The 16,748-nt window shown below is 52.8% G+C and overlaps 1 protein-coding gene across 2 annotated transcripts; it reads right to left on the bottom strand.

Annotated features, from left to right (window-relative positions):
- Nucleotides 1-6,105: 6,105 nt before the first annotated feature.
- Nucleotides 6,106-16,399, bottom strand: KRT71 (keratin 71). Of its 2 annotated transcripts, XM_008590292.1 has the most exons (10): nt 16,395-16,399; nt 14,825-15,290; nt 12,200-12,414; nt 11,359-11,419; nt 10,774-10,869; nt 10,289-10,453; nt 9,969-10,094; nt 8,396-8,616; nt 7,662-7,696; nt 6,340-6,907 (listed from the first exon to the last, which is right to left on the bottom strand). In XM_008590292.1, exons 2-10 carry the CDS (start codon nt 15,269-15,271, stop codon nt 6,696-6,698), a joined length of 1,578 nt encoding a protein of 525 aa, XP_008588514.1. In that variant the 5' UTR covers nt 15,272-15,290; nt 16,395-16,399; the 3' UTR covers nt 6,340-6,695. The 2 variants fall into 2 exon arrangements, with proteins under 2 accessions (XP_008588513.1, XP_008588514.1); XM_008590291.1 differs by lacking the exon at nt 16,395-16,399 and having other exon boundaries at nt 6,106-6,907; nt 14,825-15,335.
- Between the last annotated feature and the right edge of the window lie 349 nt (nt 16,400-16,748).

The raw sequence follows: 16,748 nt of genomic DNA, 5'->3' as shown, positions 1-16,748 counted from the left end.
TGTAAGCAATAAATTTTGTTTTCTTACAAAGTACCCAGTTCCAAGTATTTTGTTATAAGCAGCAGAAATGGACTAATAACACCTGAGGAGAGATGAAGAAGGAAGTTACAGGCTCTCAAGCTCTGGATCAGCCTCTGAAGGAGGCAAAGTTTCAGAGCAAGGACTAACATGCTCCGGTCTGCGGCATAAGATGAAGAAAGGAGACAAGCACTCCCACTGCTGGGAAATTGATTTAAGACCAGAGTTCCCTGTGAACCCCTAAAAATTACCCACAGCTTCCTGGGTAGCTATCAGTGTGTCTAATAATAGCAATTATTATTATTACTGTCATTATGGTTAACATTTATTGAGCTCTTACTATGAGCCTGGCATTTTATGTCTGGACCACAACAATGCTAGGAAGTGGTTCATATTACTATTATGGTAATTGTTATTGTTATTATCCTCACTTTTGCAGAAGAGGAAACAGACACAGAGAGGTTAATGAACTCTCTGGAAGTGGCACCTCTGCTGACGTCCACACCAGCGCCCGGGCCCTGGTCTCCACGCACACGGCCTCTGCAGGATGCCCCCAGCGTCCTCCCCACCGTCATCATTCCTGGTGTTGGGTAGTCGTGCTGCCTTTCTGCAGGCTTCCCTTCATTCTCCCTTCTGATGTGTTTCTAATGCTGTGCAGTTGACAGTATGGTCTTGTCCCCACTGTTTAGATGAGGACATTAAGGTACAAAGAGTGGCACAATAAGTGCTGAGACAGGGCCCACACATGGTGCATTTTCCCCATGTTTGGAGCAATTGAGAAAAATAAGTGCAATGCAGGAAGTTTTGCATGCAGCTAACTTTATTTCATTTAGAGGACTGAATTATTCAAAGAGTGAGCTCCTGCTGTTAAATTGTCCCTTTCTTTTATGAATTGACCAGGTGGTAATTGTTGCTTTTTTAGTGCCGCATTTTGGCAAAATAAAAGGCCAGCAGCCCTAGCACCGGATCTGAAACCCTAGCCGGTGGTGGACTCGGGTCTGGCCCTAGTAGCCTGGTGCTCTGGGCTTGCTCAGCACTCTCTCAGGCAGGGCGCTTACCCAGGTGTAGCAATGCTGCCCAGAAAGCACGAAGGACACTTGAGGGTCTTGGTGCGGCGGCCTCCCACTGAGTTGGGAAAGTGCCCTCCATCACCCCTGACCTGACCGTGGACTAAGAGGTCCCAGGCCTGGAGAGCCCTGGGGCTTGGACATGCAGAGGGAACACCCCAGTCTTTCTGGCCTCAGGGGGTGTGGCGTCCCCACCAACGGCCTCTTCCAAGCCTACCTCAGCCTGCACGCGGCCCCTTCCCAGATGCTCCCCTTGCTTGCTTGGGGGAGAAAATGGAGCAAGAATCTTCCCACCACCCTCCTTTGTCCCACCCATCCCTAGAGCAGTCCAGTGTTATGATTTGTCCTCCTTTTTCTTGTTTTGAGGATTTTCCATGGCAATCCAGAGGCCCCTCTCTCCTGATTTGGCTGGATTCTAGAACCATCAAAGATCCATTCAAAGCAAAAGAAATCAAGACCAAGTGGGAGCAGCTGGTTTCCAGAGGATGAATGTTTCCTATTTCTTGTAAATGGACATAATCCTTGGATCATCCTGAATTATCTGTTTTATGGTCTATCTTTCATTTCTGGATGATCAGTGGTTCTTTCTCTCCCTTCCACCAGCACCAGCAATGGGCCACAATTATATTCTAGTCTTGAATGAAGAAATAGCTAAGGCAGAAACTTGGGCTTGAGAAAATCATCCCTCGGTGAGCTGGTGCTGTGAGAAGGCCACAGCTGGATGAGGGGACCTTAGAGATTTGGGACCCTGGGGTCAGACTACGGGACCTGAGAATTCCTGGCCCTGGGCAGGCCAAGTGCTGAGTGAGCTGATAAGAGACCATCTGCATTGCTGGGCAGTGCTGTGGGTGAGCCACGGGGAGCAAGGTCCTTTGTAGCTGGAGATGTGGGTCAGACACAAGGCAGAGCTTTCCTAAGGCCAGGATGTAAGACACGAGGACTCCGGAGTCTCCTTAAGAAAAGAGGAGATGCCTCTGTCATGGGTATTTACAGAGGTGGTGGCCATCTTCAGCCAACTGGGCTGGCCCCCACACTGATGTCCAAAGACAGGACAGTGTCCAAAAAGTCAACTCACACAGCCGGGCTGTCTCCTTCTTGCTTCTCCAGATCCTGTTTGCTGGTCTTGGATTTCATTTTGATGCATCTGCCCCAGAGTGCCGGGTAAACCACACATCCCAGTCTGCTTCAGCCCCTCTCCCCGCAAGTCACCCCACCCACCCCACACTGGCTCCACGCCCCAGGCCACCACTGCCTCCTCTCATCCTCTTTGCCATCCCCCCTGCTCCCACCCGGGGCCCACAGCACCTCTGCTGTCCTCAGGCTCCCTGCCGTTGAAGGGGTAGGCCTCTGTGACCTAGAGGTGACAGCGGGCCAGAGCCTCTGGAGGCAGCCTCCAGTAAGAAAGCCAAGGGAGGAGGGGACCTAGCCCAGTGCCTGGGACCCAGAGACCTCAGGCTTCGGCTGACGGATATGACAGAGGTTCCAACAGAAAATGGGCAGAGAGCCAGCAGGGCGCCGGGGTAGGGTGGGAACGGGCAGCAGCTGGGTGGGCAGAAGTGACGGTTCCCATACTGGGAGGCAGGGTGGCAGTATGGAAAGAGTGTAGGCTTTGATGAGACAGCTCACTGAATCCTGGCTCTGCAGCCCTGGACTTAGTACGTCTCTGTCTTAGGAATAATAACACCCACCTCGGAGACATGACGCAGGTGCCGTGCCCAGCCTCCAGAGCCTGGCCCATGGTAGGCACTCCATGAACATCAGTTTCCACTTCCCCTCCTGGTACTTTGGGCATGGAATGTAGGAAAGGGCCTTGAAGATGAGGCTTCACAGATGGAGGAAAAGATCTGAGCAGTGGCCAAGGCAGGAGGCCCTCTGCCACCTCAGTGGGACCCCTCATACTTCCCTACCCTCCAGAGGTGTCCTGAGGGTGCCAACTTCCATGTCTGCAGCTAGCTTAACCCACAGCTACCCCAGGTATTCCCCCAACTGGGCTGTATCTGGCTCAACCTGCTATGAGACGCCTCCAGCTGGGTGCCCTCAGGGTAGGTTGCTGTCGGCATCCACAGTGACAGCCTGGAAATCACAGCTGAGTGCACATGGTGTGCCAGGCACATGCTTGGAAGACAAATTAGTCTCTGGTCACTGGTGTTAGGAGAGGCGATGGAGAGGAATGTAAGGTGAGGTGGTGAGAAGAGACAGGCTGTCTGAAAGCAAGGGGCACTTGTCAAGCATCACAGCTGTCACGTCCGCATTTGAGGAAAGGGATCTCTGACTCCTCTCCTCTCCTCTTCTGCCATAGTCGTGGCAAACACAGCCCCCTCTAGCTCTCAGATGCCCTCCTAGTCCTGCCCTTGCCCCGCCCCAGGCTCTCTTGCATAAGCGATCCCTGCCCAGTGGAGCTGTCCAGCTGCTTCTGCTGCTGTCGTGGACCAGCCTCTGTGTCCAGCCCCAGAAACACCCCAGCATCTCACCACACCTGGTGACTGACCTGCTGACATTCTGGTTCCTGCTGGTGAAATAGAGCAGTTCCTTCTGTACAGTACAGAGACCACCCCACCTAAGGACACCAGAGCCTTGAGAGGAGCCAGGGCCCCACTGAGTCGTCCCACATTTACCCAGTGGTTGATCTTCTCCTGGAAACTGCCAGGTGGGAGGAGCAGGCAGGTGGCAGCTCTGCCAAGGACAAACTCCGGTCCAGACCTGTAAGCCAGAGCCCTGCACCCACTCCCTCCCCCAGCCCCCTAAAAGCTAAGCAGTAAAAAGGGTGCCTTTGGGGTCTTCTCCAGCCCAGGGTGGTTAAAAGTAGGGAAGGGCTCTAATCCTCAATTTCTTTACCTATAAGATGACAACAGCAACATTCCCTCACTCCTAGTGCTGTTCTCAGACGGTGGGTATGAAAGTGCTTTGTAAGCTGTAAAGTGACAGGTAGGCACCCATCAGGGAGAACAAACGTGCACCTTAACTACCTGTCCCTGTGACCGTGGCAGTCATTACTAATCAGTTATGCCATTCTTTCCCTCTGGATCTGAACGTGATCACAAGATCCCTGAGATCATACTAGGCCAGTGCTTCTCAGCTCTGGCTGCTCATTAGAATCCCTTTGCTAATTTTCAAAAGATAGCCATGAATGCTTGGGCCCTGCTCCCAGTAGCCTGACTTAATCGTTTTGGGGTAGGGGCTCAGATGTCAGTATTTTTTTAAGTTTTCAGGTGTTTTTCAGCCTGTGTAAATCACTGTTCTCGGCAACCATGACCAATGACTGTGTAGACTCACAAGACGTAACATAGTGGCCACCCTGCCTGCTAGTCATTATTCCCTTCCCCCAGAGCCCTCACTTGCTCCCAGCGTCGTCCACCCATCCCTGCCTGGTCTGTCATCCAGCTGAGCTCTCTCACTCATACTGGGACCTGCCAAGCTGACAGCACAGGTCCCTGCCACGAGTCTCGGGGTAGGGCTCGCTACTGTCTCCTGTGACGGGGCTCCAGTCTCCAGCACCTGTTCTGCAGCTCCATAGAACAGACTCAGAACCCAGTATAACTCTGCCCACTCAGGAGTCCCCTGTGAGCCCTGGGGATAAAGGGAGGTGGGAGAGTCCTTCACTCCCTCCCCAAATCCGAGTGATAAACCAGCAGCATCTAGAGAAGCCTCCACTCCAAATTTGAGAATCTAGCTGTTTCTTTAAGCCTCTTAACTGGAAACTTCTCTATCCCACCTCGGTCCTTCTTGTCCCAAAAGGAACAGGTAGCAGAGGCAGCAAGTCTGTGTGGGGCCTTCACTGAGGAATTGGCAGTGTCTGTGCCCAGTATTGGAAACACACGCACCCATGCACACATGCACCCAAGCTTCCCTTGTCAACCAAGGAAGCGAACTTGTTGATCTAGATCTGTCCCCCCACCTGCTGAATGGCAGTGTTGACCTCCAGGGGAAGGGCAGCCAGGAGGCTCTGGCTGATGGTTACCTCCTGGGTGGCGGGGCTTTCAAGCCTGGCTCTGTGGCCTTGCCCCAAGCCCTAGCCACTTCTCTGAACATTCTAGCCACCAACCTAGCCCACCCATTACTTCCTCCAAAGCCTCCACCTCCATCCACCACTCCACTTGCTCTTCTTGCCCCAGCCCTCCTCCAATGACCCCCCAGCACAGCCCCAACCCCAGGCACCCCTGCTCCTCTATGAAATAGAAACTCTCTCCCCTTCCCCAGACAACGCCATGCAGTGCGTTTACCCTGAGGATAGATTGGTGCCCACTACCTGTGCAGGCTTTGGCGTCCCATCCACCATACATGCCCCTTCTCTCCTCTAGCCCCCTCTAGCCACTGACAAAGCTGGCCTGGGGAATCTCTCTGTCCACCCCCCTATACCCCTCCTCACCACAGGGTTGGACTGGCCATCACCATAGTGGTTCCATAGGGCTGACAGCAGTGTGTCCACAGAGGTGCCAGTTGCACAGTCAAGGAAATTCACACCCTGCCTGGCCCCATAGTGGGCCCCCCCTACAGCACCCCACTCCAGCCTCAGCTTCCCAGGACCTGTCAGTTATCTCATCTTTCCAGCAGAGAGGCCCAGAGTGGGGATCCCCAGCAGCTCCACCACCTGCTAGCTGACTGTCCTGCCCCTCCAGAGACCAGGCCACTGAGGAGTGGGGAAAGGGTTGGGCAGATGCAGTTGCCTGTCTATTGAGTCCCCATTTTCCCACAGGAAAGATCCAGTCCTAGAAAAAGGCCAGGGTCCCTGTCAGGAACATGGCCATTTCTGTCACTGGAAGCAGCTCATACTTCTGTTGAAAGGATGCACACAGCCTTCTGGGCTTCTCCTTTCTTCTCGCCCTGCCTCACCTCCCCACTCCTCCCAGAAGCTGCTCCACAGCCCAGCTGCCTTGCGCCACGGGTGCTACACAATGGTGTACTTGTGTGTGTCTGTGTTTGGGCTGCATGTGTCCATGCAAGTGCATGGTGCATGCTCACATGAGCATCTGGATCAAGAAGGTACATGTGCACATTTCGAATGCTCAGAGAACAAGCCATCAGATTGTGCTGTTTATTGAGGATGCAGAAGGGAGGGCCTTTCAGAACAAGGGAGAAGTGAACGGTGCCTCCTCTTCTCTGCTCTGGGTGCAGGAGAGTGAAGAAAGAGACCCTGAGTTGTCCTTGGTCCCACTCAGAGTGGGCCATGAGACTGAGCCAGGGTGGGGTTGGGAGTGGGCCACTCTTGGTTTTTTGTCCTCAGTCCTCTTTAGCACAGAGCCAGCTCCTAGCACAGGCAGGAACAACACAAAGTCCCCAGTGTGTGAGGGGCCTCGGCCTGAGGCCCAGGGAGCAGGCAAGTAGTTAGCAACTGAGCCAGAGGCTGGCAGAGGAGGAAAGGCTGGGAGCCGGGCAGAGCCAGTGATGTGGCGAGGGGACCAAAGCTGAGGCAAATGCCGGGAGTGTGCAGGGAGGAGTTTATCCAGCTTGGTCATCCAGACCTGCCCAGGCTCAGAAGGACACAGGCTGGGAGAAGCAGGGTGGCCAAGGCCAGCACCAGGTGTATAGGAGCAGGACCAGCAGGGTGGAGGAGGAGCACGGTGTGGGAGCCAGAGCCAGGTTGTGGGTGAGGAGGGCCCGGGGCAACCCTCTCTACCGACTGGCCTTCTTGGAAGGGGCACTCAGGCTGGAGCCCTTCCCTGGGCTATCCTTGTAATCGCTGGCACTGCCCCGGCTCCTGCCCTCCCCGCCACGGACGCTGCATACTCCAGAGATGCAGCTGGTGCTGTTGGCCACGTAGCCGCCGCTGACCGTGCTGGGCCGGAAGCCATAGCTGCCGCCGCCACTGGTGCTGCTAATGATGGCTGCAGAGGGACAGCAGCAGTCAACGCCCACGCAGGTAGAGCTAGAGGAGCTCTCCCTTCCCCAGGGCAGACATGGCTCTTCTTGGAGCAATAGTTGGGTGGGGCCCCAGTCACAGCTGCTCCCTTCCCCGGGGAGAGTATCCCAAAGATGGCTTCCCCATGTCCTTGGCTTGCTTTTACCCAATGTGTCTGAGTCTTGCCCCATTCACACTCAGAGGCCCATCTCCTTGATCCAGGTACCCAGGCATCCACCTGTCCTTCTGAATACCATCCACTGCCCCTTCTATGAGTCTCTTCACTAAACTTCCCAGCCTTCAACTGTCCCTCCTGCTAGCTGTCCCACAGATGGCATCTTTCTGAAGCTCTGGTTTAGCCCCTCTGAGAAACCCAGAGATCCAGTGCTGTCAGCCTGACCTCCGAGGTCCCTCATTCTTTAGTTCTCCAGCCCAGGTCTGATGGCAACTTGCAAACCTGGCTCCCCAAGCCTCACACAGACCCCTACATCATTATCCTGCATACCCCCCTGAAAAGTCTTTCCTGGATGCCATCCCCTGGGAACAGACAGAGTGATAAGGACAAAGGATCCCTGGGCTGGGACTCAGGAGAGCTCATTTCTGGCCATGGCTCTGCGATCTCAGGCAAAGCTTTTCTCTCTCTGGTTCTCAGATTCCTCATCTACATATACAGAGTGTGACTAAGGTCTTTTCCAGTCTGAAGACTGTACATTTTTAGGTCAAAGCATAAAAGTACTCACAGATGCTGACAGGGGAGGGAAATTCTCCTGACATCCTGTTAAGGAGAGAAACAAAATAAGAGATAGCAGTCATCCAACACACAGTCTCTTCAAAGCTACTGCCCCCACTGGCCTGATGTGGGTTTCTGAACCCAATGGGCACCTGTAGAAATTTCAGGGCTTCGTTGACACGAGCAGAGCCTGAGAAGCTTTGGGGACCACCCCTGAATCTTTGGGGTAACCAGGCAACAACCCTAGTAGAACACTAGTTTGAAAGAGGTGCCCCATGTGGGGGCAGTATCCCCCCTTCCCAGGGTCAGGCCCATGCCTGAGCCTTCCCATCTCCCTAGAATGAAGGGAGCTGGATTGGCTGCCCCAGCACACCTCCCAACAAGCTTGTGTTGCACCTGGACAGGTAAGGAAGGTAGAACAAGAAATCCTAATAGAGTGATGGGGCTGGGGGGAGGGGGCAGAAGGATGTTCCTAGTGTACCCAGAGAAGTTGTGAGGATTGAATGGGCTAATCCACCTAGCACACATACCATGTAGCAAAGTGCCTGCTCTGAAGTAAGCACTCACAGGACATTATCAATGGATAATCATATCCACTCATAGTAGTATTATTAATTACTATTATTATTTCTATCATCACCACCCATAATTCCCCAAGAGCTCATCTTTTCTGAATTAGGATGTCTTAGGCTTTCTGGTTCTTCCCAAAACCCTGGGGCCTGCCTGCTAGAGCACGCCCTTCACCTGCACTCCTCTCCCTCCAGCAGCTTGCGGTAGGTGGCGATCTCCATGTCAAGGGCCAGCTTCAGGCTCAGGAGCTCCTGGTGCTCCCGCAGCATCCGGGCCAGCTCCTCCTTGGCCTGGTGCAAGGCGCCCTCCAGCTCATCCAGCTTGGCCCGGGCGTCCTTCAGGGCATTGTCCCCTCGCTGCTCGGCATCAGCAATGGCCGTCTCCAGGTTGGAAGCCTAAACAAGGAATTGGAGAAGCTCAGAAACTGGAAGGGGTCATTGGAATCATCCACATCCAAATCCCTCTGCTTCTTATGATCCCAGGCAGAGGTGCCCACCTCCACCCTATACGCCACCACGCTTCTGTTCTAGCTGGAACCCCTTCTGGGGCTGGCAAGTCCTTCCTGGGCTCTAGCTCCATTCCCTTGTGTTTAGATGTTTGTGCTGATCAGAAATCATGCATCTCTGCCCTCCTGAGATCATGGTTGGTTGAGCATAGTTAAATTTAGTACAAAGACATTTACTTAGCCACACTGTGCCAAGGATACAAAGTGAGTGAGAGGAAGAGTGGCTTTCCGCTCCTGAGTTGTTTAAGGTCTGAGAGGAGAGGTCACTGGAATCTGGTGTGGGAGGTGCAATGACAGCAGCTGCCTAGGTGTATGAAACCACAGATGAGGGGCACAGGGAAGGAGACTCCCCAGGAGCAGCTATTGTTTGCTGAGTGCTTACTGTATGCCCAGCACTATGCTCCTCACTGTGTATTCTGTTTACAAACCTTAGCTCATTTAGTCCTTACAACACCCTGTGAAGTGAGAACAAGTACCTTCCCCAAGGTCACAGAGCTGCTAAGTCTAAAAGCCTGTGGGATAGTGGAAAGAGCACTGGGCTAGGAATCAGGGGAACTTGATTCAGATCACAGATCTGCCTCTTGCCCACAGAGTAACCCATTTATACTCTCCAAAACAATGAGGATGGGAACTGTTGCCTCTCTCTGTGAGGATTAAATGTGATAAAATGATAGGTGCTGCTGCTGTTTTTATTTTGTATGTGCATTTTGTGTCTCCACCTACTAAAGCCAAGGCTGCATCCTATGTTCCTGGAAATGGCCCCTAGTAAGTCCCTAATAAGGCACTTCAGTGGGTGCTCCCTGAGCACATTTCTCCTTCTCAATTGTTAAATCAACAAATGTTCATTAAGCTGCTATCATGTGTCAGGAACTGTGCTAGATGCTGGGGAAACAACAGGGCACAAAGCAGCCAGATCCCTGTGTCCTTTCAGTCTAGTGGCAGTGGGGGGACAGGCAGGTGTCAGGCAATTACAGAGTGTGACAAGTACAGGGAGCACAGGTGCCATGAGAGCACATTGGTGGGGATGGGGGAGGTCCTAGCCCAGCCTGGCTTCCTGGGGGAGGGGCTTAAAGCAGAGATCCTTGGAGTGAGTAAGAAATGAGGTGCCCCAAGATGTCCTGCCCAAGTGTCTGAGGCAGTGACCTCATCGGCTTCCTCTCCTTCATGGGCAGAAATTTGGGAGTCCAACTCAGCCTTCCACTCATGCTCACCTGCCTTGGCCACAGGCCGAGGCCCCCTTACCTGCTTCTTCACATTCTCAATCTCTGAGCGGATTCTCTGGATGAGCCTAGTAAGCTCTGAGATTTCATTCTTGGTGTTTTTGAGGTCATCCCCATGCCGGCCGGCTGCCAGCTGCAGCTCCTGGAACTGGGGACCCAAACCACAGAGCCATGGATGAGAATGATGAGCGTGTCATAGGAGTACATGGTGTCTTGGGGTTGGTGATGATGGGGGGTCAAGACACGATGAACACTGAACTTAATACTGTGTCTGTTCTGGCACAGCCAGGCATAGCCCTCCCACCTGCTCGTGTCACCCGGCTGGCCCCAGCCATGGCTCACCTTGGTCTGGTACAGGGCCTCAGCTTCAGCCTTGCTCTTTAGGGCGATCTCCTCATACTGGGCGCGGACCTCATCAATGATGCTGTCCAGGTCCAGGTTCCGGTTATTGTCCATAGACAGGATGACAGACATGTCACTGATGTGGGACTGGATCTGAGCAATCTCCTGCAGGGGAAACCAGGATGGTTTCTCAGCTCGACCACAGCCAGAAGCCAATGACCTCCCCCAGGCAAGGTGAGCCAATCCCAGTGATGCCAATTTAGAGCCCTGGAACCCAAAGCTGTTGCTTCCCTAGGCAAAGCCGGGTCCCTGCTGTGCCCCAGACAGATTCCTGCAGAGGGTGGAGATGGAGGGTCTCTCAGGGCTGAAATGGGAGACAAATGGCTAACTAGGGGGGCCTCCCGGAGAGCTGGGGCCTCTGTGTCTCTCCCAGCCCCCAGGATAGAGTTTACCCTCAGAAGAATGGGGTGGAGAGACAGACTTACGGCTTCAAAGAGACACTTGAAGAACTTGATCTCCTGGTCCATGGAGTCCACCTTGGCCTGCAGCTCCACCTTATTGGCATAAGCTGCGTCCACATCCTGAAAGATGCCCCAACCATCCCTGGTCACTGCTGGTGCAGCCAAGAGGCAGTGGCTGCCTCTGCATGGAGTCATGGTCACCCTCTTCTCCACATGTGGCTCGTGGAAAAGGAGGTGAAGGAGCAAAGAGCTCAGCCCCACCCCATCCTGAGAATCTGCTCCCCCTTTTAAGGAAGGGAGTTCCAGCCATGCCGCTGTCAGAGGCATCCCTGTGATGTCTGAGCCAGGTCCCAGGCTGCAGGGGAAGCCCCTTTGTGTCGTCCTCTGTTATGCTTCTTCAAGGACAAGACACACCCACATTAAACACTCAGTAAGGGTCCTCTCACCGTCATCCTCCTTGTCTTTTCATTCTTGTGTCTGGAAGGTCTTCCCTGCCTTCCCCTCACTATTTCCCAATCAGTTCTCTTTGGGACTGATAGAGCACACTGGCAGGCTCAGCTCCTCCTGGTCCCCAGCCAGCCCCTGGATCGGGCCCTGTCTACCCCTCACCTTCTTAAGCAGCACAAACTCATTCTCTGCAGCTGTCCGCCTGTTGATTTCCTCCTCATACCTGTGGGAATGCCAAGGCTTTGGTTAACACATCTCACTGAGAACCCTTGTTTGCCCAGGGAAGACCCTGAGTGAGCAGCAGCGTGCCAGTCAGGGGGCACAGGTGCTGGCGGCTGCAGAGTACAGGGCAAAATTCCCCAAATCAGCAACACAGGACATGGGAAGACTGTCTTGGATTCAGTGTTGAGATAGGATTATCCACCACAGTTTGTATCTTTCAGCCAGGCAAGGAAGGCTTCCTGGAGGAGGGGACAAGTTTGAAATCAAGTTTGAAAAAAGGAGATTGTTGAAGATCTGGGTTGGAAAATGAAGAAGGAGCATATGGTATGAATGCCCTGTGGGAAATCTCAGAGGAAGCAAGAAGCAAGCCGCTCCCCCCAAATTTGAATAAAGCCTTACAAAGGACAAAGTGCTCCCATATGTGTTTCCCCAGTGTCTCCTCATGGCATTCTGGGAGGTAGATATTCTCAGCCCCCCTTACATCAATGAGAACACAGAAGCTCTGGGAGAATGTGGGTGGTTTACTCAAGGTTTCCTTCACCTTAGAGCCAGAGGTAATCTTCTGACCACTGCCCAGCTAACTGGACATTTGTCCTAAGTGCCAGGCCAGAGGCTGGAGGATCAGGGAGCAAGTTCCAAAGTTTTGTTGGGGTGATTCTGTTTGGAATGTCCAGGAACACTGCATCCCTACCTCCAAAAAGTTTGAGGTGGGGTAACTGCTGGGATCATTCAGAGGGGTAGGGGCAGTTGTCTAGTTACAGGGGGTGCCCTCCCTGCTCACCTCTTCTTGTAGTCCTCCACCACATCTCGCACGTTCCTCAACTCCGAATCCAGCCTCACCCTGTCCCCAGACAGCGTCTCCAGCTGCCTCCGCAAGTTGCTGATGTAGCCCTCATAAACGGACTCCAGGCTGTTCCTGCAGTTGTTCAGGTCCAGCTGCTGCAGCAGCTCCCACTTGGTCTCCAGCACCTGGTTCTGCTGCTCCAAGAACCGAACCTAGAGCCCAAAGCCCAGAAACTGTTGAGCTCCTACAGAAATAGTCACAGCTGTCACTCATGGGGCACTGTGGAAAGCACTCTACCTGCATTTTCTCCTTTACCCCTCACTATAGCTGCATGAGGTGGGTAAATCATTAACCCTATTCAATGGAGCAGAAACTGAGGCATAGAGAAGCTTAGCCTTTTTCCAAGGCCTAAAGTTTAACAAGTGGTAGAGCCAGAACTGAATCCAGATGTGTGTCCCTGTAACCCATATATTCAATCACCCAGAGCCCTCTATAGCCAAACCAACTCAGGGCGTGGGCGTGCCTGAAGATAACAAGACAGAGCCAGGCTGGGTCCATCTTTTCAGAAAAGTTGACCATTCTGAAGAAGGAAGTCTGCTTTTTATTTTATGACATGTCAAAACTTAATGCAGCCAAGGGCTTCTGGGTATTTAAAATTCCTGCATCAGTCCCCATCTTGATCTTTGGCTGTAGCCTCTCCCCTAGTCCTGCTCCTCAGAACCATGTTCCCTAGAGCAAGCATGGCACATGGGGCTCCCCATCCCACTGCAGCTCCTTGCTGGGCCAGGAAACTGATCAGAGGGGGTTGATCTGCACACACCTCTCTTGTTTGCTTTTGGGGGGCACGGTTTTTAAAATGTGACTTCCCATAGTCTACATGAGATTACGGGAAGAAATTGACTACAGTAGAAATTGACTACATGAGCACAGCTACTGTTTAAACAAGGTTTTGTTCCCCAAAATCAGAAACACAGGACATAGGAAGACTGTCTTGGATTCAGTGTTGAGACAGGGTTATCCACCACGGTTTGTATCTAGCAGATCACCCAGCATTTGGTTTGGTTTAACCAATCCTGAATTTTTCATGTATATCCATGAGGCTGAGCATTAACAACAGAGTAAATGCTACCTCCAGTATAGCACAATACACCTCTGCACTACTGGACACAGCTGGATTGCTGATAAAATTTACCCATCTTCTCTGGCTACCTGAGGTTAATGGATTTGTCCTTCTCTAGAGGTTAAAATTATTCTGGAACTGTCCAGGCCTTTGAGCCTCCTTCTCCTTCCCTCCAGGCAGACCACCACCTTTGTGCACAAAATGTGACTGTCTTCGTGTTCATCTTTCTTTCCATATCTCTTCAGACTTCACCCCTCCATAGGGTTTAACCAGCTCAGCCAAATCAGCCCATCCCCCAGACCCCAGTCCTCAGAATACCTTGATCTTCCAGATGTGAAAAGTCTCAGAGGAGGGAGAAGTCACAGAGCCGGTCCTAGCCCCTGAGGCTGAGCAGAGGGCAGGAGGGAATCCTCCATGCGAGACATCTAGAGCTACAGGGCAGGCAGGCTCCCATGGTCATGTGACTTTCTCAGCCATTGGCTTTGGGTGGACCTTTCCTTGGTGCCTGACTGTCATACAGCCAACAAGGTGGGAGGCTGAGGGTCCAGCCTCGCCTTGCCCTTCCCCTAAGCATTCTCGGGCACAGCATTTACTTGTGTGCCTCTGCTGACTCATAAAATAGGGGTAATCATTTTCTTATCTACCAAAGTCGGGAGCCTATCTGGACTGGATGATCTTGCCAGACCTTTGATTCCTCTCCTTCTCAACACCCCTCCCCGAGCTTCCAGAGATAAAAAATGATAATATGATAACCACCATTTTTGGAGTATTTAGTATGTATCAGGCATTGTGCAAGATCTACATATGCATTTTCTTTTATAAACCCATCAACAACTACAAGAGGTAGGTTATTATCTCCACTTCAGAGATGGTAAACAAGACAAGTAACTTTCCCAAAGCCATACAGCTGGTTGGTGATGGAGCAGGGTTGAAACCAGACCTGACTCCAGAGCACTATGGAGACCTCTTCCCCTCTGCACTATCCTGCCTCTCAAGAGAGCCCTTAACTGCCTGCAACAGATGCTGGTGGCAGAGACATCCATGAATCCATAGGGCTTAGAATGACACCATACTGATGTTCCTGATCCAATGGTCAAGTGACTAGTTGACAAGATCAGCATGCCATAGGAAGGGAGGCTTCCCTGGTTACTCCAGAGCAGATCCTCTCTCACTGGCCTTTTCTGCACATAGCCTATGTGGCCCCTAGACTTAGTAGTGGCACCAAGCTGGCCCTCAAGAGTAAGGACCAGGTCTCTTCTCTTTGGACCTCCTGCTGGTACCCCTGATAAGCCTCTGCCAGTAGAAATTGACTTATCTTTGTTTTCTCTGTAGAAAGACAACACAGAGAATCTTATACAAGCCACACTGATGATAGAATGTACCTGCCTTGTCCACAGTAAGCGCCTCCTCATATCTAACCTCAATCCCTCCTGCTGTCACAAACTCTTGTGTTCCAAGAAGAGAAGAGAAGGGCAGGTTCTCCAGGTCCTAGTAAGACCCACCTTGTCAATGAAGGAAGCAAACTTGTTGTTCAGAGCCTTAATCTGTTCCCGCTCCTGGGCACGCACTTTCTGGATCTCAGGATCCAGCTCCACGTTGAGGGGAGCCAGGAGGCTCTCATTGATGGTGACCTGATGAATGCCTCCAGGTGGGCACACAGTTGGGCACACAGGTCCCAGAGCCACACTGCCGAAGATGCTGCCAGCAAAGCCGCTGGCCCGGCCCCGGCCAAATCCATAATTTCCGCTCTTCCCACTGCCACTGGCCACATTGAGGGAGATGCTCCGGCTGCCCCCCAGGCTGTAGAGGCTCCGACTGCCAAAGCCTCCACTGAGCCCTTTGCCCCCTGCCCGGAAGGAGGACGAGCTGCCTCCCGAGAGCACTGCTGAGCAGCCACTAAAGCCCCCCTTGGTGGCAGCTCCTGACTTGCAGGTGAATTGGCGGCTCATATTACTGGTGGAGATGGAGCTCAGATGCAGGAGGGAAGAAGGCGAAATCCCACAAAGGTTCTGCTGGTTGCAGTGAGGACTGACAGATGCCTTTATATGTGCTTGGTGCTGGGGCTTGCGGAGGGGCAGTCAAGTGCTTAATTCGTGGGTTTGGCTTGCCTGGGAGCAAGAAGTCATTTTCTCTATGCTGAGCTAAAGATCAAGTCCTCCCCACCTCTGAAACAACATGAAACCTTCAAATTGCTGGGCTTGCAAGCCTTGCTCATGTAATTTGGGTCTTATCTAATTAACCTGCTGTTATAAGGTAATTTGCCCCAGGCCCCAGCCTCCCCAGGGGGGTGTCACTGGCACTCACCATCCCTATCCTGATTAATCTTCTCTGGGTTGTTGGCTTCCCCTTAGGGGCTTTGTGGGTGGAGATGGGATGGACTTCCCTGGACAGGGCAGGCCACTGGATAGAATATCAGGGGGATCCAACCGTAGCTCTGTCCTCCTCTTTCCCAGAAAGGGGCAGATCATTCAGGCATTCACCCCCCTGCCCCAGGCCTCCTGGAGACATGACCCATAGAGGACAGCAGCTCTCTGCTGGGGTGTTAGGTGTGAGTGACCCTCTCCCTGGCAGGGGACATGAACAGCCCAGCACAGAGCCAACCAAGGTCAGGTGGGAGCCATGTGCTTCTGCATGTTCTCTGGGGAAAGGGATCACCACATTCCCTCTCTCAAATACCCGTAGTCAGGCTGGGGCTGTGTGAGGGGACAAGCCCTCCAAGTGCTGGAGAGAACGAGGAAGAGCAAAGAGGGTGTAGTTGGGGCAGGTGGCTGAGAAATTCAGGGACTCATCTGGAAGAAAGTACAGAAAAGACACAGAGAAAGACTTGCTCTCGGCCTGGAATTTGCAAGGAAAGATTCCTGGGTGGCTTATTTCATCATTTCTGTCCTCCTCCAATGTGTATCTGCTAATAAGAGTAAGAGCAACTCGAGGACAGAAATCATCTGTTTGGAGTTCAAACAAAGAAGCTGCTATGAACATGAGACTTAATTCCTATTGCATCTCTCGAGGACAAGCGAGCCAAGAACGAAGACTGTCTGGACCCTCCCCAGGAGTCCAGCCTCAGGCAGACACAGGCCAGAAAGGCCTCAGTAGGAGTGACCTGTGAGCACAATGCCATCCTGCTCCAAACAGCCCCAGAGACTGCCTGCTGCACCTCCATCCTGGGTCGCTGGCTCCATGGTGGCCCAGTTCCCTGTATGATTGCCATTCCACTATGGCCCTACTCAGCCCATGCCAGCTCTGTCCCTGGAAATGCCCTCACCCAGAGATCCCTGCTGGGGCCCCACGGGTGAACTGTGGCTCTCGGCCACATGCAGCACAGGAGGGAGGAGAATCTGAAGATGGCTGGTTTGGGGCTCTTGCTCCTTTGTTTAGGGGAATGGCCTGGAATCCATTCCCTTCCTCTCCCCCTCCCCTACAGTCCTT

This window comes from Galeopterus variegatus, unplaced genomic scaffold (assembly GCF_000696425.1).
Source record: "Galeopterus variegatus unplaced genomic scaffold, G_variegatus-3.0.2 Scaffold5981, whole genome shotgun sequence".
Taxonomy (NCBI): Eukaryota; Metazoa; Chordata; class Mammalia; order Dermoptera; family Cynocephalidae; genus Galeopterus; species Galeopterus variegatus.
The sequence above is the reverse complement of the archived record's forward strand: the minus strand, read 5'-3'. Positions and strand labels throughout refer to the sequence as shown.